The 25,099-nt window shown below is 46.5% G+C and overlaps 1 protein-coding gene across 1 annotated transcript in view; it reads left to right on the top strand.

The window, feature by feature from the left end:
* The first annotated feature begins 1,551 nt into the window (after nucleotides 1-1,551).
* The window catches only part of SH2D4A (SH2 domain containing 4A), a 43,150-nt gene continuing 19,602 nt past the window's right edge, over nucleotides 1,552-25,099 (top strand). Inside the window, exons 1-4 of the mRNA XM_048511321.1 lie at nucleotides 1,552-1,924; nucleotides 19,778-19,950; nucleotides 21,822-21,826; nucleotides 24,338-24,691. Of these exons, the coding sequence (XP_048367278.1) occupies nucleotides 1,741-1,924; nucleotides 19,778-19,950; nucleotides 21,822-21,826; nucleotides 24,338-24,691 (716 nt within the window). The 5' untranslated portion in view covers nucleotides 1,552-1,740. The remainder of the gene's footprint in view (nucleotides 1,925-19,777; nucleotides 19,951-21,821; nucleotides 21,827-24,337; nucleotides 24,692-25,099) is intronic.

Here is a 25,099-nt window from a genome sequence, read left to right on the forward strand (position 1 = left end):
TGTAAACATCAAGGAGAAAGATACAGGGAGGAGAGAGACGGCCCCTTCTACATAACAATCAGCACACATATCAATCAGAGTAGACATCAAACAGAATACACTGGAGTACATGTTAACATTCAGGCTTTGGTCCTGACACAACTATAGTAATAGGGAATGAATTGAGGTTCATCCTGATTCACCAGCTTATACAATACCTTAAATATTGTTTTGCTAAAAAGAGACTAGTCTTTTCCAGTAACCCTGGCTTATGATGTAGCAAAATAACAGGTTAAAAGAAAATCAGTAGAGTAATCAAATATGGATCTACCCAGTCCAGGTGATGAATGTGAGAGCCAACCATCCCAATTTGTATTCGTGCCAAATACTTCAAGCTGTGCAAACACATCATTAGCAACTTTGATTAGGGAAATTAGGCAGCAAAAGGCTGGGTGCTTTTTTGACCGAGAGGCCAAGGCATTTGGTCCAAGTCAACGTCGTCGGGGACATGAGACGAAATCTAATTCAGGGTCTGGTTCCACTTGTTTAGTTCAGTAAGAGATTTGTTTTGAGTTCCTTCATAGGATGTGTTCAGGACTATCAATCAATTCAGCAGCTGTTCCATTTGTCTCAGTGTGAAACATATTATTTCTTGTTATTTTCCTTGCCAGTCGGCAGACAGAGGAAGAAAAGGTCCCCCATTTTACAGACGGTTGCCCTTCGTACCAGCAGATCAGCATCTGTGGGTCAGCTGGGCCCTTCTCTTGCATTGCAATGGCCAGTGACACTAATCTAGGTGCCTGCATCTGAGCCCACACACATGCAGGAGTCCTGATCATTTGTTTCAGGAGTTCTTTTGAAACCCTCCACCCAAGATCTCAGGCCGCAAAGTCACCAATATGCTGATCATGCCCAGCCATGCCTTCCTTTCCCCCCTAATCCCAAGGATGCTGCTGGTTCTCTGAGCTGGTACTTGGAGTCAGCAATAGGCTGGATAAAGATGAACAAGCTGAAGCTTTATCCCAACAAAACAGACCTCCCCGGGGTTAGTAGGAAAGAAGGCCAGAGACGTAAGATCTCTGCTTCCCTCGAAAAGCCAGGTTTGCACCCTGAGAATACAACCCCAACGCAGCCGTCTCCTTAGAAAACCAGGGGGCTGCCTGCCGGGAGCGCAGCAACTGTGCCCATCCCTGGGTCAGCCAGATCTAGCCATAGAGATCTGAGGGAGAAGGGCAGCTAGTCAGCATATAAATAAACGTAAATGAAAATACTTCCCATCATCCATTGAGAAGCCAGCCACCTTGCTGGGAGAACATGAAATTTCCTCCTGGACTCCACCTTGGCTAGCTAACAGTCTGCTGAGTCAGAGAGGCAAGCCACACCTGTGACTTTTCAACTATGCCAGGAGTTTTCTTTGACACGGGATCCGATTGAAGCAGGGGCGGGTCCAAGGTGCTCTCAGCTGAGCTCCTATTGTGCTGCTGGTGCTGAACTTCCTTCTGAGAGCTGCCGAGTTTCTGAAGCTGTCCCCTGAGCTCTTTGCTGGCTTTCCCAGTCCTTGCAGGGAGCCGGAGTGAGCAGAGGAGCCGTCTGTGGGAGGGCCACTGCCATGCGGCGTGCCTGCATTCCTGCTGCTGTGCCTGGTAGGAGTGGAGAGACTCGGCTTCCCCTCTGGGCCGCGAGTGGCCTCCTCCTGCCCGCCCACCCGGCAAGACCCCTCTCCTGGAGGCCCCTGTGAGGCCTCCCCCGGCCCCTGTGGCCATGCTGAAGCAGATCCTGTCAGACATGTTCGTGGATCCAGAGCTGCTGGCTGAGCTCAGCGAGGAGCAGAAGCAGATCTTGTTCTTCAAGATGAGGCAGGAACAGCTGAGAAGGTGGAAGGAGAGGGAAGCTGCTGCCCCGCTGGAGGAGGACGCCTCGAGAGGGCAACGAGCAGGGAGGACAGGTGGGTGGCGGAGCTGAGCTGAGGGCTGGCCGGATGCCTGCCCGCCTGCCCTGGGGAGGGCGTCCGGGAGTGGCTGCAGGCAGGTGTGACAGGCGTTTGCCTGCACGGTGGGATTGCAGTGTTGGCAATATTTGGTTTTTCTGTCGTTCTCTGGGGCATTCTGAATGCTGCGCCTGCAACATCTCGTCTACCCATAAGACAGCCCTGAAAGGCCGGCCAGCATTCGTCTCCCCCAGTCCTGGAGGATGTTGACGGTAGAAGTCCCTTCATTCACAGCCTCGCAGAAAATTCAAGCTTCTTGAGCTGTTGGAAGGATTGAGTTGCTAGGCTGCTTTTAGCATTGTTAAGTGCTTGTTTATTGTATTTTAAACCATGTTGCATGCTGCCCTGGGCCTGGCAGGGGAAGGGCAGCCTACTAAGTCCAACAAATATTAACAACAACAGCAATAGCAGCAGCAGCAGCAGCAACAACAACAACAACAACATACACACAATTTCCGTGCAAGAATTTTTGACTCCCCCATGCCACCCCACTGTTTCTGAGCATGCCTGGTGGGGCTTCCTCCTTCCGGCCAGACAGAACCCTTCTCTTCTCTGGTTGAAGGGGAAATGGTGGCTGCAGGCAGGACCTCCACAGGCCACTTCAGCTGAGCTTTCACAATGGTGGGCTTCGCTCTGTTCTCTCCCTTTAGTCTTTGGATAAGTTAATTCATGGAGGGGGCTGCATTTTTGCAGTCTTGGGAAATATGCAGTCGGGGCATATTTCCACTGTGCCTCAGAGATGGTGGGAAGGGTGTGTGTGCATAACTGGCCACCTTGTGGCTCCTATCATGATGTGTCAAATTGGAGGGGGTTATGGGGGTGGTGCCAGCAGTGTGGGGCCAGCGCCGTGCTCCTTTTCTGCTCTGCATCGCCAAAATACACAATTGCAGATCCAGTTCCATTCGGCCCGGGGGAGGGGGCTGCCTGCTCTGCCACAGACTTGCTGTGAGGCAACCGTCTGAGACGACAGTGGGTGTTTCCCTGCCTCAGCCCATCTCTTCTCACTTGACCCTGCATGACCCACTCAGCTGGCCCAGCAGGCATTGCTCGTTCCGGTAGAGTAGGGAGATCTTAAGTGTTGTCACGACCCTTCTGTGACCACTTCTCTCTGGAATAGCCTTTCACAGCAGGAGCGGGGGGGGGGGGTCCCTGGCTGATTTTTTTTACTGAATTCATTTATGCCCCTCCTTTCTCCTCAGTGGGGTCCCAAAGCAGCTTACATTATTCTCTTTTTTCCATTTTATCCACACAGCAACCTTGTGAGGTAGATTAGGATGAGGGTGTGACTAACTCAGGGACACCCAGAAAGCTTCCAAGGCACAAGTGGGGATCCAGACCTGGGTCTTCCAGGTACGTTCTTAACCGCTGTACCTGCCCCGACTGTTTTCATGGGTGTTTTTAGGAAAACTTATGACTTTTTTTTTTAACTCTACAAGGTAAATTTACTCCAGATTGATTTTGTGGATCATTTTTGAGCTGTGTGCTGCATTGTACCATCCCCTGGTGTTGTTTTATAGCTGTGGATTAAGCATCATGCTATGTTGGTTTTGATTCTTGTTGCTGCAAGACACGCAGAATATATGGAAGAATGGAAAATGAGTTGCTGCAACAACAACACCCCCCCCACACACACACACACAGAAATCTGTATCAATTGCGAGACAGAGTAAGAGCTGGAACAGAAATGTTACATGATAAGTAATGCAACATTAAAGCATAAAATTATCACAATCACTATCTTATTATTTTTTTGTTAGGCAGACTAGTTGGCAGTCAATGATGGCCAGTTAATCAGTGTGAGTCTGTGATCACAGAGATTCTATTCCTAGAAGGGGCCGTAGGAGCTGCCTGGTCCAACTCCCTGTTCAATGCAAGATCAGCTCGGAGCGTCCCTGACAAGCCACTGTCTGAGGGGAAGCTCACCACCTCCCTGGGCAGCCTGTTCCACTGCCGAACTTCTCTTACTGAAATCCCTTTTCCTAATATCCAGACAGGACCTTTCTGCCCATAACCTATTATTGCAAGTCCAGGAGCAGCTCCCTGCCCTCCTTTAACTGACAGCCTTTCAGATACTTAAAGAGCGCAGTCCTGTCCCCGCTCAGCATCCTCTTCTGTGGACTAAACTTTCCCAACCGCCCTCAGCCTCTCCTCGCAGGACCCCTGATCTTCCTTGCTCTCCTCTGCACTGGCTCTACTCTGTCCACACCCTTTTTGAAGGGAGGCCTCCAAAACTGCACACAATACTCCAGGTGAGGCCTGACCAGTGCAGTGTGCAGCTGGACTGTGACATCTGGTGATTTGGATGTTCTGCCCCTTCTGATGGGCTGCAAAACCATATTGGCCTTTTTTTGCCCCTGTGTCACACTGATGGCTCGTATTCTTGTCCATACACAGGATCACCTAGAAGTGTAACCCCCACCCCCATCCAGTGTGCATGTCTCTCATTGGAATGACTCAGATGTAGAACTCTGCACGTGTTCTTCTTGAGCCGCATCTTGTTTACATCTGCTCACTTTTCCAGTGTGTTCAGATCTCCTTTATATTCCAGGGTGTTCACTACTCCTCACTACTCCAATTTGGCGTCATCTATAAATTTAATGAGTTTTAGGAAGCATATAATGGCTGAGGCACTTAATTTAGCGGCGGAGATGGCCCGATTCCTATGTAGTGTCCAGGAGGCCCTATGATGGTAGGTAAGCCCTAGGTATTTATATGACTGCACCTGCTCGAAACTACTGTGGCCTATCCGCCAATTGGTGGCTTTCCATTTATGCCAGGTAAATGTCACTCACAATTTTGGATTTATCTAAGTTAAGTTGCAAATCGTTGAGTGTGCAGTATTCTATACAACACTCTAAAGCTCTCCTTAGTCCGACTTGTGAGCGGGAAAGTACAACTGCGTCATCAGCAAACAGAAGCAGGGGTATGGAAGTTGAGTCCAGAGTTGGACTATGTACTTGGGCCTCACTTTTAGTGTGGGAAGCTAGATCGTTAATAAAGAGCAAGAGTGTAGGAGCCAATGCATAACCTTGTTTTGCTAGTAACTTGAATTTTTGGGGTTAACAATCCCTCCATGTTACATCTCCACGTGGCAATAGGTGTTTGTGTGCAGGATCTTAATTAATTCAAGCAACCTTTTGGCTCTACACCTTGGCTGCTGGAGTTTCTTTCCAGAGAATCTCTCTATTAACAGAATCCAAATGCTGCCCGGAGATCAATAAAGGCTTGCATACAAAGGCTCTTTTTTCCCCTCTTATATTTAGTTATCAAGCAAACTTAACACTGTAGGCAGTGGTCGAGGGTTGACTTACCCCTTTGGAATCCAATTTTGTTCCTTCCCTATGACATTTTATCAACAATCCAATCAGTTAATTTCCCAAGGAGTGTATTTGGCATAAAGTTTCCCAAGACCCAGAGAAGACTGATTGGTCTATAATGTCAGATGGACTGTTAGGGTCACTTGCTTCTTATAGATAAGGATGATAATTGAGTAGCTCCACACAGTGGGAATTATGCCTGTTTGGTTAACCATGTTAAACAATCGTGCCAATATAAGGGACCACCATTCTCTAAATAATGCACTATAAACAAACTCTGGAAGAAGAGTGTCAGGACCAGCAGCTTTACCTCGTTTAAGTTGGCTTATAAGCTTTCCTCTAATCTCAAGAGAGAGACCACGGGGAGGCCAGGGGGGTTGTCAGAAGGTAGAACATGAACCAGGGTGGAATGAGAATTCTGGCACTCCCCATTGTTTCCAAAAAAAACTCATACCATTGCTTGATCTTGAGATACTAGAAGGAGAGGATAATTGCTATCTCTAAGCTCCACCAGTGACTATTTTCCAGAATCTTCTAGGAGTCGTTGTCCTGTACTGATTGAATCAAGGAATTCCAGCAAACGATCAATTGCCTCTCTGTTGATTAGTCCCAGTAGTTGCAATGCTAATTATGCTTTTCGCAATAAAGTAAGATGTGGGCAGGCTATCCCATTTTTGGCTTTTATAGTTTTTGTAAATTTCCCGCAGTGAGTGTTTTATGGCCATACTCCTAGAGCAGAATTCCAACCTGCGTGGAGATTTATTGGGCAAGGATACATTCTTGCGTTGGGACTGTTGGATTAAATCCTTAATTTTTTTGGTGATGTCATCAAGTTTTAAAACCATCTCATCCGGGGATGGAGCCCTTAGCATATCCAACCTCAGTTGCTTCAGCTCTTGAGAGCTGAGAAGCTGTGTAATTTTGTACTCCAATGCCTTGGAGAATTTAATGAGTTATTCCTCTGGATCATTCATAAAAATATTGAAAAGGGCCGGGACCAAAAACAAGATCTGTGCACGCCCCCCCACCCCACACTGCTGCCATGGGACACCTCCCTCTATTCAGATGATATTCCATTGGCAACTATTCTTTGGCTGGGGTTCTCCAACCTAACTCTCCTTGAGTCTAGTCTGTGGTACTCCAGCTTCCTGAAATCAAGGTGAATGCTTTCTCGGTCTTGTGGCATATCGCTCATCCTTCAAGAGGTCTGGAAGATGTGTTGTTGGAGCTCTCCGTTGTGAAGGGGGCAGGGCGGGGGTTCATACTTGTCTAATGCAGCCAGGTGCTTTTCAGCAGCCTCTCCGCTGGAGCCAACCGGTAGCCCAGATGCTGCCTATCACCATCTCATGACGAGACTGTTTTCTTCTTCAGGGAGCAGCTGAGGCAAAATAGGCATTGACCTTCCTGCTTTCTCTCTGTCTGCATTTCTCCATTTTCACCCAAGAGCCTGTCCCCTCTTTTGCCTGGCGTTTCCTCCTCACTTGACTGAAGGAACTCTCCTTGTTGTTGAGAGCTTCCCAGGCCAGCCTCAGCTCACTGGGAGCTTCAGATACTCGTCTTTAACGGTATGTCTTGCTTCCATTTCGTGAACATTTTCTTGTTAGCTCATCATGAAGTTCTCTGTTCATCCACTTTGGCTGCTTGAATCTCCTACCATGTTTCTGAGGAGTTGCTGGAATATTGAGGGCTTGAGATTGCAAGCATTTTTGTTTTAGGAGACCCCACCCTTCTAATGAGCAGGAGAATAAAATACGTTGTACTGTTTCATTGGTTCCTGAATCACAAGGGCAGACTCGTTCTGCCTATGGTGCTCTGTGTATGGTACTCTGGAATCTTCCAGAGAGTAGGGCAGATCACATAACGTTAAAGTGAGCAAGAGTGTGAGCTCTATGCTGCCTCAGATTTTGCAAGAGGGAAAGAGATCCGGCTGGTGTGCTTGGGATTCCCAGACTCAATGGGAAGCATGTCTCAGAGGCAGCACATAAAAAGTTTTGAGCCTCAATTTCCAAAAATCTGTGTTTTATACTTCTGCAAGCATCAGAACGGCAATGAAAGGACTCAATAGATAGGCCAATAGTGTTTATCTTTTTCTCAGTTGCAATTAGCCAGCTAGATAAATGTGACTGAGTAAGCATCTCATAAATCAGACTTGAAGGGGCAGAGTTATGGAGCACCCGCAGACAGTACTTAGGTGCCCTGAGCCACGCTGACCAGTTTCAGCAGAAAGGGCTGCGTAAAAACACACCTCGGCATTCTCATGAATTTGCATAAAAAGTGAATTGCGGGAGTTCGATTGAGTAGCTGGCAAATCCAGTCCACAATGGGGCGCCATGTAAAAGTTGAGTGTCTGTCTTAGTGTTGAAGATTCTTAAAGTTGTGAGGACAAGCTGATTACCTGGTCAATACTAAGTGAGGTATGGCTGAGCCCCTCATATTTTCCTCAGCCAAACAGGTCAGGAACTTCTGTGACTATGGATGCTTGGCAGAGTTTGTCCCCCAGCACACATCAGAGAAATTGAAGTCGCACATACCTCCATGGTCATGTTGCTTGGATACCCTGTCTAGCTGCTCAAGGAGGGCTATGTTCACGTTCTCATCCTGGTCATGTGATCTGTAGCAGACTCCAACCACAATACTCTAACCCTAACCCTTCTGTCCCTTATCCTGGCCCAGTTATTGTCCACTGGGCTGTCACCCTCCTCCTCCAGCATTTCCTGACGAGGAAGCCCCCTCCTCACTTACAGCGGCTCTCCACCTCCCTTCTGCCCCTTTTGGTTTTTCTTGAACAATTCATATCTGTCCACCACCACATTGCAGTCATGGGACTCATCCCACCAAGACTCTGTAATGCCTTCTACCTCTTGTCCCTCTGGCGGCATTAGAAGCTCGAGCTCATCCATTGGGACCATCACACCTGAAGTCCCATACCTCCATTTGATCCAGCCTTCCCATGTGGTGCTCTGCTGTTTACGTTCCTTCATTGAACACTAGTCATCTCCTTCCCCTTGTGATATTTGGTCATTGACCGTAAATAAAGTCGTCGTCGTCTTCTTGTTCTTCCTCTTCCTCTTCCTCTTCCTCTTCCTCTTCCTCTTCCTCCTCCTCCTCCTACTCCTCCTCCTCCTCCTCCCCCCCTTGTGGTTCAAAGCCCTCCCGATGAATCTCTCCAGGGTTCTGCCAAACATATTCTCCCCTGACCTTGATGGGTGGAGTCCATTATGTGCCAGAAAACAACCTGTGGCCCCAAGATCAAAACCACTCCTGCCATTTCCTGACAGCCGTGTTTAAAGTTTTTTCCCATCAGAATTTGAGGAAAGTGTTCTCTCCTTTCTGAGCAGAAGCGTGTGCAGCAATCGCAGTTGGCCCTTTTGGGGAGAAGGGAAAGCAGAGTTGTGTCGTAACTGGCATGACGGTTCCTCAGGAAGGAAAGTCTCTCTTTGGGAGTTGGATATGGATGTGTAGCCTTGGAGGACTCTCTTTCCCCCCTACTTGTGTTTTTGTACGTAAATCAAAATATGGCAGACACATCTTAATCATCAGTGTTCTTTTACACTGCAGTTGAAACTGAATCCTGACAAGACAGTAAGAGGAAATGGCAACAATGCAAATGACATTGTCCTTTCCACAGTTGATAGGGTTCAGCTCATCTTGTTGACTTGGTGATGAGCCATGGGGTGGTACTGGGCCCAGCATTATTGCTGGAGAATGCAGCTGCAGAAACACTTCATGTAGCCCAGAACGTGGCCCCCCACCTTGACTTGGCCGATCTGGCCACTGTCAGGAGGCCTGTTATTATGGGGATTTGGCTATTGCTGCTTTCTGTATGCTGAGGCTGGAGGAATGGGTTAAGTGCATTTTTAACTGACTTTCAACTGTCTTCTGTATGATGTTATACTGTACCAGGTGCTGCTCAAGGTCAGTGTCTGGCCGTCTTTACCATTATCTCTTTCTCAGTTCCTTTTGGGCATGCTTTCCCAGGATTGGGGGGGGGGGTTTGCAGTCTGCTTTAACTGCTGGGTTTTGCGTGGGCAAACCTCAGTTCTGGCATGACCAGAGAAGATCCTCAATACTCAATAAACTACTGTTCTTTTACATGAGTTTGTTTCAGTTTTTGGGATTCTGACATTATGCAAGAACTCCTCTTAGGTTGAATTCCATGCTGCTGTGCATTGCTGGAATTTCACCTTCTACTTTTGCAACTTTTATCAAAGACTTTTCTTGCCAGTATGCTCTCTTCCGAGACCCAGCCAAGGGGAGCGTCTGCAGCTGCAGACCAAGGGTGCCCCATTTTTGATGATTTAACAGGAACTTCGGACTCAGCCTCTGACCCAGCAGAGGGGCCTCGGATCCCACTTGGAAGTGCGGCAGGCAGAGAAGCCCCTGCCCCAGGTGGATTTTTGGGCTCCATCAATCAGTTCACGACTGCCCCGTTAGACAGCTCGCAGGGAGTTACCGTGCGCCGTCGTCGGGGTCTGGGCTATTGAGAATCTCAACCTTCGGGTTTTGGCAGTGCAATGTGGGCTACAGCACCTTTGGCTGGAAACGTATCGTTGGCCGTCCATCTGTTGGAAGGGGCCAGCTCATCGGAAGCTGAAGCCTGGTGGATGCTCCAAGTGTCAGAGGAGGCCTGGGCTTCAGAGCGAGAGGAGTACAGCCGGGCCTGCGCCAGAGGGAATGGGACATTGAGCACCTGCAAGTGGCCCTCACCCAGGCTCACCAAGTAGCCCCTGCTCCCGGAGCTGGTGTAGCCATAACGCCAGCTGCCCTGGCGCCAGTACCTGCCCAGCTGGTTTCAGTTCCAGTTCCAGGGCCTGCTCCAGCACCGGCACCAGCTCAGCCTGCTCAACCGGGACCCGCTCCAGCGCCAGTGCTAGTTCACCCTGCTCAACCGGTGACGGCCCCGGCCCCGATTCCAGTGCCAGGCCAGCCGCCTTTCCAGCCGGGCCCCGGAGGGGTCCCCCTGCCGCCAGCTGCACCTGGTCCGTTACCGGTCCTGCCTCTGGTGCCGCCATTCATACCACCTGGATGGGGAGCTCCGGGTGAAGCATTGCCAAACTTTGCACCATATGGGGTAGCTCCCCCTCTGTTCATGCCCAGGATCCAGCTGACTACTCGTTTTGATGGGACTCAGGACTTGCTCCTGGCTTTCCTGGTTCAGGTCAATGCCCACATGTTGCAGTATGGGCGGCAGTACCTGAATGATTTTGAGCGTGTTTGTGAGGTGGGATCAAGGCTAGATGGTCCTGCAGCCAATCGGTACGTGAACCTATTTCAACGTCAAGCAGCTGAGCTGCGCAACTTCCAAGATTTAATGATGGCCCTTCGATGCCGCTTTGAGAGACCATTTGTGGGCAAGCAAGCTAAACAGGGACTCATGGAGATGCGTCAGGGCAAAACCCCTTTCGCTGAGTTTGTGGAAAACTTCCGTATCGTGGCCAGTAAGATCCACGATTGGGATGACCCTATGAAAGTGTTTGCCTTCAAGAAAGCCCTACACCCGGACTTGTTAAACTGGGCTCTTGTTCGGGACAGCCCGCAGACCCTGATGGAGTGGATCGTACTCGCGGAGGCTAGAATGCGTGAAGTGGCCACATTGGGAGTTCCAGCCGGATGATCCCCACTCGCCCAGCCACGTAGGAGGGGTGCCCCGAGTTCCAAGCCTACATGCCCTGCTCCTTCCAAATGCCAGATCTAGCCGGAAGAAAATGCCCACCACCGCCTGAATCTTTGCCTGTATTGCAGCAGGGAGGGCCATATTGCTGCATTTTGTCCCACCAAGCGCACCCCCACTCCAGCCACTTCCACCCCAGTGGTCAAGCCAGCCAAGCCGACCAAACCACCGCCGAAAGGGGGTGCCCATGCAGCAGCTCCCCATGCTGATGGAGGGGAACAGCCGATTCCTTGGGAGCCTCCCAAGCCAGAACGGGTGAGTGAAGCTATCATTCTACCCCTTGTTCTGACCAACGGGCCTGGATGCCCAAACTTAGTGGTCCATGCCCTCGTATCTACCGGCTGCTCTCACTGTTTAATACATCCCCATTTGGTGGAAGCACATGGGCTGCAGCCCGTTTTGTTGAAGGAGACTATTCGGTTTGACCAAATGGATGGCAGACCAATGGGCAGCTGTTCACCCCGAAGATCCTGGCCAATTGTGAGGGGCATTGGGAACACCATAGCTTCATAATTGCCCCCATCTCTCAGTACCCCATGATATTGGGACTATCTTGGCTCGTGGATCATGACCCATCAGTGAAGTGGTCTCAACGTGTCTTGACTTTTACTGATCCTCCTTGTGGAGACCACATGAGCCCTGATCCCCCTGAACATTTGCTACATCCGCCTTGCACTCTATCCCAACCTTCTGTTAACCCTAAAATTCCCTCACCATACCGGGACTTGTGGCAAGTGTTTGAAGAGACTGAGTGCGATTCCTTGCCACCCCATCGTGATACTGACTGTAAAATCGAACTGGTCCCTGGAGCTAAACTGCCCAAGGGATGGCTATATCCCATGAGTCCTGCTGAGGATACCGAGTTGCAGGCATTCCTGAATAAGAATTTGGCACGCGGGTTCATTCGAAGGGCGTGCAGCGGTTTTGCAGCCCCAGTTCTGTTTGTGAAAAAGAAGGACGGTTCCTTGCGGCTCTGTACTGACTACAGGGGTTTGAACGCTGTTTCGGCCTGTAACAAATACCCGTTACCCCTGATCAATGATCTACTTGCGAATCTTGGCTCGGGATGTATTTTTACTATGTTGGATTTACGTGAGGCCTGTTACTGAGTGCGTATGGCTGAGGGCCATGAACATTTAACTGCTTTTAATACTCGCTATGGACAGTATGAATACTTAATCGTGCCTTTTGGGCTCCCCGGAGCCCCCGCCGTGTTTCAGAGTCTGATCAATGGTATTTTGGATGACTTGTTATTTAAAGGAGTTGCCGTGTATTTGGATGATGTTTTGATTTACTCCCGTGATGAAGAATCTCATATTGCCTTGGTCCACAAAGTGTTGTCACAGCTACGGGCGAATTCCCTGTTTGTAAAACTCTCTAAGTGTGAATTTCACAAGCCTCAGTTGGACTTTTTGGGCTACTGCATTTCTGCCACTGGTTTGGAGATGGACCTCGCTAAGGTTGCTGACGTGCAGGCATGGCCCCCTCCTCATACTCGTAAGCAACTCCAGTCCTTTCTGGGCTTTGCCAATGTTTACCGTGACTTTATCCCTCACTTTTCCTCCTTGGCTCTCCCTTTGACTGATCTGTTACGTACCAAGGGGAAGGGCCCTTCAGCTTCCCATCCAAGTGCTCCTTTGGATTGGAGCTCTGCTTGCCAGTCTGCTTTTGATTCCCTGAAAGCTGCCTTCACTTCTGAACCTGTTCTCGCCCACCCTGACCCTTCCTTGCCGTTCGTGGTTCATGTTAATACTTCGGACAAGATCTTGGGTGCTGCCCTTCTTCAGCGGGGTTCGGATGGACGCCTCCATCCCTGTGCGTATCTCTCCCGCAAGTTTTCGGATACTGAACTCAATTGGACTGTTGATGATAAAGAAATTCTATTTTGCTTTTTTGGATTCCCCAATTTTTTATGTCTAATTTACAGTAGCTTTCTAGTTGGCAGAATGTATACCAGTGACAAGGTTGGTATTCCCAGGTTATCTGGTGCCTTTGTTTTAGGATGGGTTGGTCATTATTCCAGAGAATTATATCTTGGTATTTTGGCCAAAAGGTTGTTGTTGATCTAACTCCACCATAATGGGAGGCTACTGTAGAATATATTTTTATATTTGTTCCAGATTTTAATTAAGGCCAGAACGAATAAAATGGTTTTTTATAACTTTGTCTATTGTGGTTTTTTTAACTTTATTCGGCCAAAGATATGCATGCCAACCTTTTGTTAAATTGTATCCCTCAAGATCTAGCAATTCCATGGTTTTCCAGCCTGACAGTCCATTCCCCAATGGCCATCCTATTGCTGCTGCATCATATGGTATAACTGGAGATCTGGAACATCCCAGTCCCCTGCTTCTTTTGTTGGATAAGGTGCTTTATAATGTATTCTGGGTTTCTTACCTTCCCAGATGAATTTATTAATTTTTTTCCTCCATTGTGCAAAACTTGATTTAGTTATGACCAGGGGGAGGTTCAGAAACAAAAACATAAATTTAGGGAGGATATTCATCTTAACTATACTTATTCTGTCTAACAATGATGTCTGTTTTCCTGCCCACGCTATTAGTTTATTTTTAACTGCTATCCACGTCTGGTCATAATTGTTTTTTAGGAGATTTTTATTATTATCCTCTATCCAAATGCCTAGATATTTAACTTTCTTTTCCACCTTAATATTAGTTAGTTGTTGAATTCTCTGTTTTTCTCTTATGGACAGATTAAATGTCAGCATCTTAGTCTTTTGAAAATTTATTTTTAAGCCTGCTAGGGCACCATACTCTTCTAGCACTTTAAAAACTTTTAAAATATTTTCTATAGGATCATCTATAAATAAGACTATGTCATCAGCAAAAGCTAGAATTTTAAATGAATGTTTTTTTTATTTTTATGCCTTCAAAAATTTTCTGGTTTAGAATCTCTCTTATTACTATTTCGAGCGTGTTTATATATAACAAAGGCGATATTGGGCATCCCTGTCTAGTTCCTTTCTCGATTTTAAATTTCCCTGAATAATCCCCATTTATTTTAATTACTGCTTCCTGGTCTTTATAAATTTAATGTATTGCTCTGTAGAATTCATCTTTTATACCCATTTTAACTAATACTGCGAACATAAAATCCCAGCTGACCATATCAAAGTCCTTTTCAGCATCGAGGAATACCATAGCAGTTGGAAGATCGGGCCTATAATTTATATATTCTATTAAATTTATAGTTTTTCTAATATTATGGTTAGCTTGGTTTCTGGGAAGAAATCCAGATTGTTCTTCCTTTATGTAATTGTTTAGAATTAGTTTTAACCTTTTTGCCAGTATACTGGTAAAGATCTTATAATCGATGTTCAACAACGATATGGGGTGGAATTCTTTAAGATCTAGTGGTTCCTGTTCTTTTTTCGGGATCAGGATTATAGTAGCCTGTTTCCAGGATGGTGGAATGTTTCCACCTTTTAGAATACCATTGTATAGTCTTAGTTGATGGTCTTTCAATGCTGAACTAAAAGTTTTATAATAGCTGGCCGAAATTCCATCCATCCCTGGAGATTTGTTTTTAAGTTTATTGATTGTATTTTCTAATTCAATCATAGTTATTTCTTTGTTCAATTCTTTTAATTGTTCTTGTTTTAACTGTTGTATATTTTGATCATTCAAGTATGTCTCAATTTTTCTTTTGTCTATCTCTTCTTTCTTATATAGATTTGAATAGTATTTCTCAAAAGCTTCTCTTATTTTATTTGTTTCTGTTAATGTTCTAGATCCATCTTTAATCTGGTTTATGGTCTGTTTTGCTCTCTGTTTCCTTAGTTTATTAGCTAGCCATCTACCTATTTTGTTGTCTAATGCATAATATTTGTGTTGCAGATACATCCAGTCTTTTGCTATTTGGTCTGTTGTTAAAGTTTCTAATTGGTCTTTTATAATTTTTATTTGTTTCAGAATTATGACCCAGTCCTTCATTTTCCATTGGTTTTTATATTTGCCCATGGTAACAACCCATACAATGGGATTATGGTCCAAAACCACTCTTGGTTTAATGTGGATTTCCATTGTATTTGCACTCAACTGTTTTGACGCCCAGACCATATCAACCCTGGAGTGGGAGTGAAACCTGCTTGAATAGAACGTAAAATCTTTATGGTTCCCTTCCTTCATTCTCCATATATCATATAATTTCAAATCTTTTGTTAGTTCGAAGAAGGATTTTGGTAATTTCCCATCTTTGCTCATTTTATTTGTGACTTGTTTATTTCTTTTTTGACATATTTTTCTTATCTAAATCAGTGTCTACCACACCATTAAAGTCTCCTACTAATACCCAATTTTGAATCTGAAATGTTGAAAGTTCCTGATTCAATTCTTGGAAAAAGCAGGCTTTATTTGAATTGGGGGCATAGATTCCTACTATCATAAGGACAGTATTTTCATATGTTATCTCTACTCCCAAGAACCTCCCTGCTTTATCGTTAATTTTTTCTTTTGGGTTCCATTTTTCTGGAATATATAGTGCCACCCCCTCTTTTTTTCCTGGTAGCCTGAATGGAATAAACGTCCCAGTTTGTTGTTTATAATTAATCTTTCTTCCCCTTTCTTTATATGTGTTTCTTGTAGACACAAAATGTGGGGAGATTCTTTTATAAAATGAGCAAAGATTTTTTTTCTTTTGCCTGGATGGTTCAGGCCATTTACATTACAAGTTACAACTTTCATTGCCATTTGTATTGTAGTTATATATATTTACACCGTCCTTCTTTGTTATGCCCTCTTTCCCCTTTTCCCTTTTCTCCCCCCTTTCACCCCCTCTCTGTTCTTACTTTACTGTTGTTGGGGGTAGACTTGCTTCTTTTGACAGGAATTCTTGGGCTTGAGGAACTGTGACAACATTCATCCTCTTACCCTTCCACAAAAATGACAGTCCTTCTGGGATTATCCATCTGTATTTTTTTCCCATCAAGATGTTCGTCAATCTTCAGTAATCCTTGCGTCTTTGTTGGATAGACGCTGGTAGTTCTTTCATGATATTTTATTTCCATCTAGATGGTAGTTTTTCTGTGAGTTTGCACAGAGTAGTTCCTCCCGAAGATCGTGTCTTACACAGCTAAATACCATGTCCCTGGGTTGACTATTATTTCTAGATGATCTAGTATTAACTTTGAGAATTTCTTCTCTAGTCAGACCCCCAAACCTCTTGTAATAGGGGCATAATTCTGCTTAAGGTGACTTCTTTGTCCAGTTCTGGGACTCCCCTAATTCTAAGCATTTTCTCTTTTAGAGTGTATTCCAGTACTGCCAGTATGTCGTCTTGGTGTAGGTTATGTTCTCTTAGGTTTTCCACTGCAACATGTTAGCCTTGTTTCTTTCCCTTTTAAATCTTCAGTAATTTGAAGCAAAGTCTCTTCTATTTTTTTTAATGTGGCTTAAGTCTTTTTTAAGGTTTTGCATTTCTCCTTCCATTCTAGTGAATCTCTCCCTGGTCTCCTGTTGAAATGTGACCAGGTCTTTTTGGGAACTTGTTGTGATGTCTAGTAACTTTTCCAGTTTGGAATTTAAATTAGCCATTTTTTCTGGAGTTTTGGGTTCTACCAGGCTTGGCTCTCCCTTTGACTGATCTGTTACGTACCAAGGAGAAGGGCCCTTCAGCTTCCTGTCCAATTGCTCCTTTGGTTTGGAGCTCTGCTTGCCAGTCTGCTTTTGATTCCCTGAAAGCTGCCTTCACTTCTGAACCTGTTCTCGCCCACCCTGACCCTTCCTTGCTGTTCCTGGTTCATGTTGATGCTTCGGACAAGATCTTGGGTGCTGCCCTTCTTCAGCGGGGTCCCTGTGCGAATCTCTCCCACAAGTTTTCGGATGCTGAACTCAATTGGGCTGTTGGTGATAAAGAAACCTGTGCTATCAAGGTCTCTCTTACTGTGTGGAGGCATTTCTTAGAGGGAGCAGAGCACCCCTTTGAGGTCTGGACTGATCATAAAAACCTGGCTGCCCTTTGCTCTCCGGGCCGGCTATCTGCTAAACAGATCTGTTGGGCGGACTTTTTGCACGCTTTCATTTTACCGTGCATTTTTTTCTGGGCAAAACCAACCATTTGGTGGACGCCCTCTCCCGCTTGCCAGAGGGAGAGGAGCGCAAGGTGGATCCTTCGCTTTCCCGCACTATTCTCTCCCCCACCCACTTGGGCTTGGCGGTTACCCGGTCGCAGGCGAAGGTGGAGCCCCCGCCATCTGTATCACCTCCTGGATATCTTCTCATATCATATCCTCCTGGATTAGTATTACATGATGGTGTTTGGTGTCGTGGCTCGCTGTTGTATGTTCTGCCCCATCTGCAGTCTCAAATCCTCCACCAGGGGCATGATTCCCTGGTCACTTTGGCTTTGTGAAAACTTTGCATTTGCTTCGCAGACAATTTTGGTGGAAGACCATGCGTAAGGACATTGAGGCTTATACTAAGGGCTGCCCTGTCTGTGCTTGGGCCCTTTAAGATTGTCAGGGTGATAAATAAAGTGACTGCTGAACTGGAATTGCCTAATGCTTTGCACAAAATACACCCTGTGTTTCATTGCAGCCTACTGAAGAAGACATGTTCTGCGGATGTCTGGCATCCAGAGAAGAAGGTTCCTCCTCTGGTCCTGATTAATGGGACTAAACATTGCAAACTGTCTGACATTCTTGATTCTCGCATCTATTGAAACTGCTTGCAGTATTTGGTCTCTTGGAAAGGTTGTTTACCTGGGCAGAATCAGTGGATATTTGCTGAGAATGTTAAAGCCCCAGCAAGCCAGGGGAGGGCCCTAGAGGGAGCAGAATGTCAGGAGGCCTGTTATTATGGGGATTTTGCTATTGCTGCTTTCTGTACGCTGGGGGTGGAGGAATGGGTTAATTGCATTTGTAACTGACTTTCAACTGTCTTCTGTGTGATGTTATACTGTACCAGGTACTGCTCAAGGTCAGTGTCTTTACCATGATCTCTTTCTCAGTTCCTTTTGGGCGTGCTTTCCCAGGATGAGGGGTGCAGGCTACTTTAACTACTGGGTTTTGCACGGGCAAACCTCAGTTCTGGCATGACCAGAGAAGATCCTCAATACTCAATGAACTACTGTTCTTTTACATGAGTTTGTTTCAGTTTTTGGGATTCTGACAGCCACATAGATCCATGTTCCAGTGACTTTGACATTTGGCTATTGCAATGTACTGTACTTGGGTCTACCCTTGAAGTCAACTCAGAAATTCCAGTTGATACAGAATCCTGTAGGTCAGTCACTGTCAGGAGCCAGGCCAGGGGTCCGCAGGGGTCTGTGGCTCTGGAGCTGCATGTGGCTCTTTTGTCCTTGTACTGTGGCTCCACGTGGCTTGGGTCCTCTCAGCCTCCTTTGGAGAGCCACCCTAAGGCAGTGGTTCTCAACCTTCCTAATGCCACGACCCTTTAATACAGTTCCTCATGTTGTGGTGACCCCCAACCCTAACATTTATCCATTTTACAGATGGAGAACACTGATTCAGAGAGTCTTAGGCGATACCTGTGAAAGGGGTGTTCGACTCCCAAAGGGGTCCTGCCCTCCAGGTTGAGAACCACTGCCCTAACGGTTAATGGGAAAGAGTCCCCATTCCTAGAGAGGCACAGCCCGAGATAGCTATTCCAAGCCACTTCCGGCTTCCCTGTCCCAGCTGCCTGGTTGGCTGATGATGGTGATGATGGTGCAGGGCGGGGGTGGAGCATCACTAGTGGATCCTCTTGAACAGGTGAGTGGCGAAGGGCGGGAAACGGGAAGGAGTTGCAGGAGCACAGATTTTCAGCGCAATCCTAACCTCAGTCCGTCCCCTTTGAATGGGGGTCAGGGGTCGACTCTGCTTTGGTTGGCCTCATTTCCCCCTCTCCCAGGTCCTTCTTGGGGAGCGGGACCACATGGGGGACCCCAGCACTACCACCTTGGGTTGAAGCTCCAGGGGCTTTCCTGGCGGATAGAAGCCTGGCTGAATCCAGGTGAGAAAGACGATGTCAGGTTTCAAAGGAGTTATTACCTGCAGCCCTGCAAGGTTGTACTTGTTGGGGCTGTTTGGTGGGGAGGCGGGGGTGGGTGGGAATTGTTTGCTTCTGCATTGCCAAGGAGGGCAGGAGCGCATGGGGAAAGCCTTGCACGTGGATCTTGGAAGGTTTACTTCAGAGTAAACCAGTGGAGGGTAATCTTGTAGATCATGGAAGGGAGGAAGGCCGGGATCATCCTCAACCATGGTTGTCGCGGGTTGCCAACTCCTGGTGGAAAATTCCAGGACATTTGGGGGTAGATTCTCAGAAGCTGTGGCTTTTGGGACCAGGGCGGCGGCCATGCTCAGTCAGGAATATGGCTGTCGAGTCCACCCTCCATGACAGACTTTTTTTGGGGGGGGAGAAGTTCAGCCCCCCCAGAAGTTGACAACCCCATTAAAGGCACCAATTTTGATCCACCATCCAAGTGGAATTTGAGGGGATTATTATTTTTTAAGAGTTCAAAATGTTCAAAATGTGTTCTTTACATAAATAAAATATAATTTTCTCTGTAACACTTCATGGTTTTCATAAGCAACATACTATAATTGTTTATACAAAGCGTAAAGGTAAAAAAACAATATATACAATGTTATCTTCATTTTAAATGTCAAAAAGTATTTGCGGTTTCATTGGATTATATTAGTCAAATGTTGCCCCTCCTTCATTTGGAACTGTGACGACTTTGAGGTACCTGGGCAGGGGAGGCCCCAGCACACCCTGTGAATGGGGCATTGTGGAGAGGTTCTTGACCATGATTTGCATGTGAGCGTGGGGAGCCAGGCTGAAACATATTTTTTTTTATTTGCAGCCCATTTGCAGCACGGAAAATCTGTGCAGTGGAAGCTCGGAGCAGATGGTGACGTCTGGGTGTGGGTGATGGGGGAGCACCCACTGGATACGCCGTATGACTTGCTGTGCAGTGAACTCGTTGCTGAGAGAGAGAGGAGGCAGCCACCACAGGGAACTGAAGCACGGAGGTTGGTATGACTCTTCAATCACACCAACAAGCAGGGAGAAAAATCTGGTCCTTCCAGTTTGTGTGGCTGACTTTTCCTGCCGGCCAAGAGAATTTAATTGGGCCTGGTGTGCAGCAAGATCAAGTGGAAACTTCCCCTTTCAAGTTAAGCAATTCTTCAACACACATTTTACTTTTTGAAGGCCTTTATTTATCAATGTACCGTGGCAGAATCCATATTTTCTCCAACTCTCTTTGTCAGCAAATATTCATAGGAATAACAGAAAATAGTTGTAACTCTGTAGTATTCTATTGCTTTTGATGTCCACATTCGTATTTCCACCATTCAATGTGTTAATATTTTTCTTTTTACAATTGTTGCCACTAATTTTGTATCACCAGCAATATTTTGTTCAAGGTAACTCCCATCATAGAAGTTGCAATCTAAAACCACAACCCTGCAGAATTGTGCACTGTTAAACAATAGAACTTCCTTGTCAGATAATAATAAAATAACAAACCATGTTAAAACACAGTCCATTGTTATATTTAAAAGAGTTGTATAGTGTATCTAAAAACCTATAATAAATCCTCTTTTCCCACTGCCAGAAACAAATTGCCAAGAATCAAAGAACCTCAGAGAGTCACCAACCATCAATTCTGAGTAATATTAAACAAAATCCCTCTGCCCCCAAAGGCAGGCTGCCTAGAAGAGCCAGCCAACCACAAGCCGGGCCTCCTGCCGTGTGGGCCCCTCCCAGGCTCAGCGCTGTGAGTGGGAAACACCAAGCAAGGACCTGTGGTGGCAAAGAGATGTTTCATTCATCCAGTTAGAGCATCTGGACTAACCAGCTCTGAACAGGACTTTGCTACCCAAAATGTTTAGTGGCAGATTTCTCCAGCATTTAAAGGCTGATAAGTCAAATGAGTTAGATATGAGTTCTGTTCTTGAACTAAAACCAGCAAACTAGACAAAAAACTTTCAGAAATGTTCACCATTTGTTGAAAGAAGCATAGTTCTCTTTATTAAGCAATACATGTTAAGAAGTACGGTCATGTGAAAATGAGCCCTGTAGTTACTGTAAAATCAAGTTCTAATATTATCAGCGTTCCTAACATTTCTTAGTCAAATTATAGTAAGTAATATTTAAAAAGTGAACTAGGTTTCATGTTGTTGTTTCATTGCTTTTGGGGATTGTCAAATAAGTCCAAATCACACATATCTCATCTAACCTTCTTCTGAGATTTCTTTCTAGAGAAATCTGATTTGCTTATAATGGTAGTGCATTTTTATAGAAAAGTATCACTTATTTTACTCTTCCATCTTAATTATGTGATTACTGTCTAGATAAGTGACATTCTTAACTAAATGTAGGTGTATATGAGATAACTAAAAATAGGTGCAGGTGAGATAATAGGCATGTTATCAGCAGGTTAGAAACAACAAAGGGAACGGCTATTTTAGATCTGCTCCTGACCAGTAATGATGACCTCATCAGTGGAGAAGAAGTGGCAGGATCCTTAGATGGGAATGATCATATTCTCCTGAAGTTTGTTATACAGTGGAAAGGAGATGCTAAGTGTAGTCATACACACATTCAGTAAGCTTAAGAATCTACTGGGTGCAATCCCATGGTCAAAAATACTAAAAGAAAAGGGTGCATGATTGGTTGTTGTGGGCTTTCCAGGCTGTGTGGCTGTGGTCTGGTGGATCTTGTTCCTAACGTTTTGCCTGCATCTGTGACTGGCATCTTCAGAGGTGTATCACAGAGAGAAGTGTGTTGCACACTGTAACTCCACCCCCCAGCTCCTCAAAAGACATATGTAATTTGCTCCTAAAATATCAACATTTCTGACCATTGATGCCTTCCCCAACCATGAAAAGTCTGTCCACCAGCCATGGTGAGCGATGGGAACCTCCACAAATACCAGGGGATAGATGGCTGTGTCAGTGGAAGGCCTTGGCCTCTTTTGCATGTATGTTGGCCCTCCTGGCAACTTATTAGTCACTTCATGAAGCAGGTTGCTGGACCACATGAGTGACTGGTCTGATCCAGCAGGGTCCTGCTTATGTTCTTAGCCTTACCTCTGACTTGCCTGGGTTCAGCTTGTTCTGCCTTCGATCCCTGTAGGTCTCAAATCTTAAGACAATAAATGGACTCTGTGTTGTTGATCAGTAGCGTTTATTGATAAGTGTCAGAACACCAAAGTCTGGCAAAGCCAGTTCTGACAAACCTGGCTTTTGCCATTCCCTTTATTCCCTATGGACCCCCCCCCCCCCCCAAATTCTCAAGAAATGGTGAAAAACAGTCTCTGGAGTGAAGGCATCCCAAGGTTGGCGGCAGACAGTGAGAGAGCCACCTGGCTTCCTGCCCCCACAAAATAATGGATATGACTCCACTTCCCATGGGATCAGGATGTCAGGGGAAAGCCTAGTTATCTACAAAGCATGTGAAGTCATAAAGATCAAGGACATAATGTCCCAGATGGCAGTGGTAACATATAGCAGGCTGCTTACGTATATCTTTTAGCAGCAGTGATTTGTAGCATTAAGCAGTTACAATGAGGTAGGAATTGTTAGGATTTGCAAGTGTCTGTCACAATCCGGATTATAAGGGGTTAACTCTGTGCATGTTAATTAGCTAGTGAGGTCAGTGTCTTGCTATCAGTTCATTGATTAGTCATTGGGCAGTTAATCCGACATTGCTTATGTGAGGCAGAGCACGTAGGTCAGAGGTTATGAAGTTAACTATGTTTCTTTGTCTCACAGCACATGAGGTTTTACTTTGTACCTGCAAGATGGATTCACCTTAAGAGGTGAATGCCTAGGCCACATGTGGGCCCTACCCTGATTTAGTTAAGTAAAGTTTTTCTTTTTATAATCACAGCAAAAGTCTCACGGTCTTTCCTCTGACTCTGCTTATTACTCAAACAGGGAAGCAATTCCCCAACAGGAATGTATATCAGTCACCTAGATACAATCCTCCCTAGCAATACCGAACCATCTTTTAGAGCCAAGATGGATGTCCTTGGAGGCTGAGACTATTAAACGTAAGAGGCGTAATGTGCTTATTGATTATGTCCAACCTCAAAATTCCATTAAGCAGCCTCATAGAAATATTGAGGGAGATGGATGCGTGAGTGGGTCCCTGTGGCACTCCACAGGAAAAGAAGGTTGGTGACCCCTGATTTAGGGTAATTTGGTTTTTAACCAATTCAAAATGTGAATAGTATGTGAGTATTACTGAGTACGCCAGAGACACAGTTTGGTATTCCTCTCATGCGAAGCATCCAAAGCAAGCACAGAGAGGCCCATCACAGCAATATCCGCGAATCAGTACAGTCTAGTGTCAGGGTCTGTTACTCCAGTCAATAATTGAGACTCATGAAAGTATCAAGAGCTTTATTGAACTGTGTGAGGACCCCAGCGGGGGCTCTGGCTCCTGTTCCTGGTATATATCAGAGATCATTTTACCTTAGTCCCAGGAAATGGGAGATAAGGGGGATGTATGCCTGAATCCCTAGTTACAAAGCAAAGCAATAGCTGGGCCATCCAAGCCCGAAACAGGGATATCAGGCCAGATGTGGCCTAGGGCAAGTAGCAGGAACTGCCAGACTCCGTAGAGCCAGGCCAGTCCCTGGGATGCCACCTCAGTCCCCCACCACTAAAGGAAAGTCACGTCTGTGCTTATTGGCCTGGCGCTTGTAAGAGTCCCTTGCCTCCACGAGGGTTTGCAGAATAGCAGGCCACTGCTTTGCAACAGATTGCACCCAGTCCTGAATCTCTGGCGCAGGATTGTTTTCCAACTGGAGCATAGGCAGAGGGGGGGCTGACCAACCGTGGACCACTTCAAAGGGTGTCTTGCCCGTGCTGCTATGAACAGAGTTATTGTAGGCATACTCAGCATAAGGTAGCAAGTCAGCCCAATTATCCTGCTGATAATTTGCATAACACCTCAGGTACTGCTCCAATGTCTGGTTGGATCGCTCACTCTTGCCATCAGATTGAGGATGGTAGGCCGAGGACACCCCCTGTTCCACCCCCGAACAACTTCAGAAAAGCCCTCCAAAAGCGGGAGACAAACTGGGCCCCCCAATCTGAAATTATCTTCCGGGGGGCAGAATGCAACCCATAGATATGCAGCATTAACAGTTCAGCCAGCTTCTGTGCCGTGGGGATGGAGGTGCAAGGAATGAAATGGGCCTGCTTATAAAACAGATCAACAACAGTCCATATCACCTTTTTGCCATGACTCAAAGGCAGGTCTGTAATAAAGTCCATCGAGATCACCTGCCAGGGCTCGCTAGGCAATGCAATGTCCTGTAACAATCCTTGGGGCTTTGCTGGGATTGTTTTAGCCATGGCACAGACAGGGCAGCCTTTTATATAAGTCTCAATATCCTTACACATAGTTTTCCACCAAAACTGCCTGCACCCGAGCAATGGCAGGCACTTGAACAGCCGCCGGGGCAGGTAGTGGAACTGGAGCAGGCTGGAGTGGCTGGGCTGGCGCTGCCACAATGGCAGCAGCCCCCTGAACAGGCATGGAAGCAGGTGCAGGTTGTCCTAGTGCTGGACCCATCACAGGAGCAGGAGCGGCTTGTTGTGCCTGGACGAGGGCTGCCCAGAGATGCCCCATGCTTTTCTCCATCTGGTGCAATGCCCGGCGGTACTCCTCTCTCTCGGAATCCCACGCCTCTTCCGAAGCCTGAAGCATCCGCCACGCCTCGGCTTCTGAGGAATCGGCTCCTTCAGATGGGCGGCCGGCAACGGATACATTCCTAGCCAGAGGTGCCGTTGCCCAACTCGCGCTTCCAAATCCCACGATCTGTGAGTCTCGATAATAATCCGGGCCCCGATGACGGCGCACGGTAACTACCTGCGAGCCATCTAACGGGGCAGTCAGGAACAGATTGGTGGAGTCCGAGAAGCCAGTTGGAGTAGGGTCTCCTCCCAAAGTGGTTGCTTCCCCAGATTGCATCCGAGACCCCTCGGCGGGGTCAGAGGAAGAATCCGAAGTCCCAGTCAAGTCTGCAGAAATGGGACGCCCAGCCTCTGCTCTCGCAGACACTTCTCCCTGCTGAGTTTCAAGCGAAGTCATGCTGACAGAATTAGTTCCCTCTCACGAGGTAAAAATAAAAGGGTGAAATTCCAGCAATGCACAGCAGCATGGA

This window comes from Sphaerodactylus townsendi, linkage group LG11 (assembly GCF_021028975.2).
Source record: "Sphaerodactylus townsendi isolate TG3544 linkage group LG11, MPM_Stown_v2.3, whole genome shotgun sequence".
In the NCBI taxonomy this organism is placed as follows: domain Eukaryota; kingdom Metazoa; phylum Chordata; class Lepidosauria; order Squamata; family Sphaerodactylidae; genus Sphaerodactylus; species Sphaerodactylus townsendi.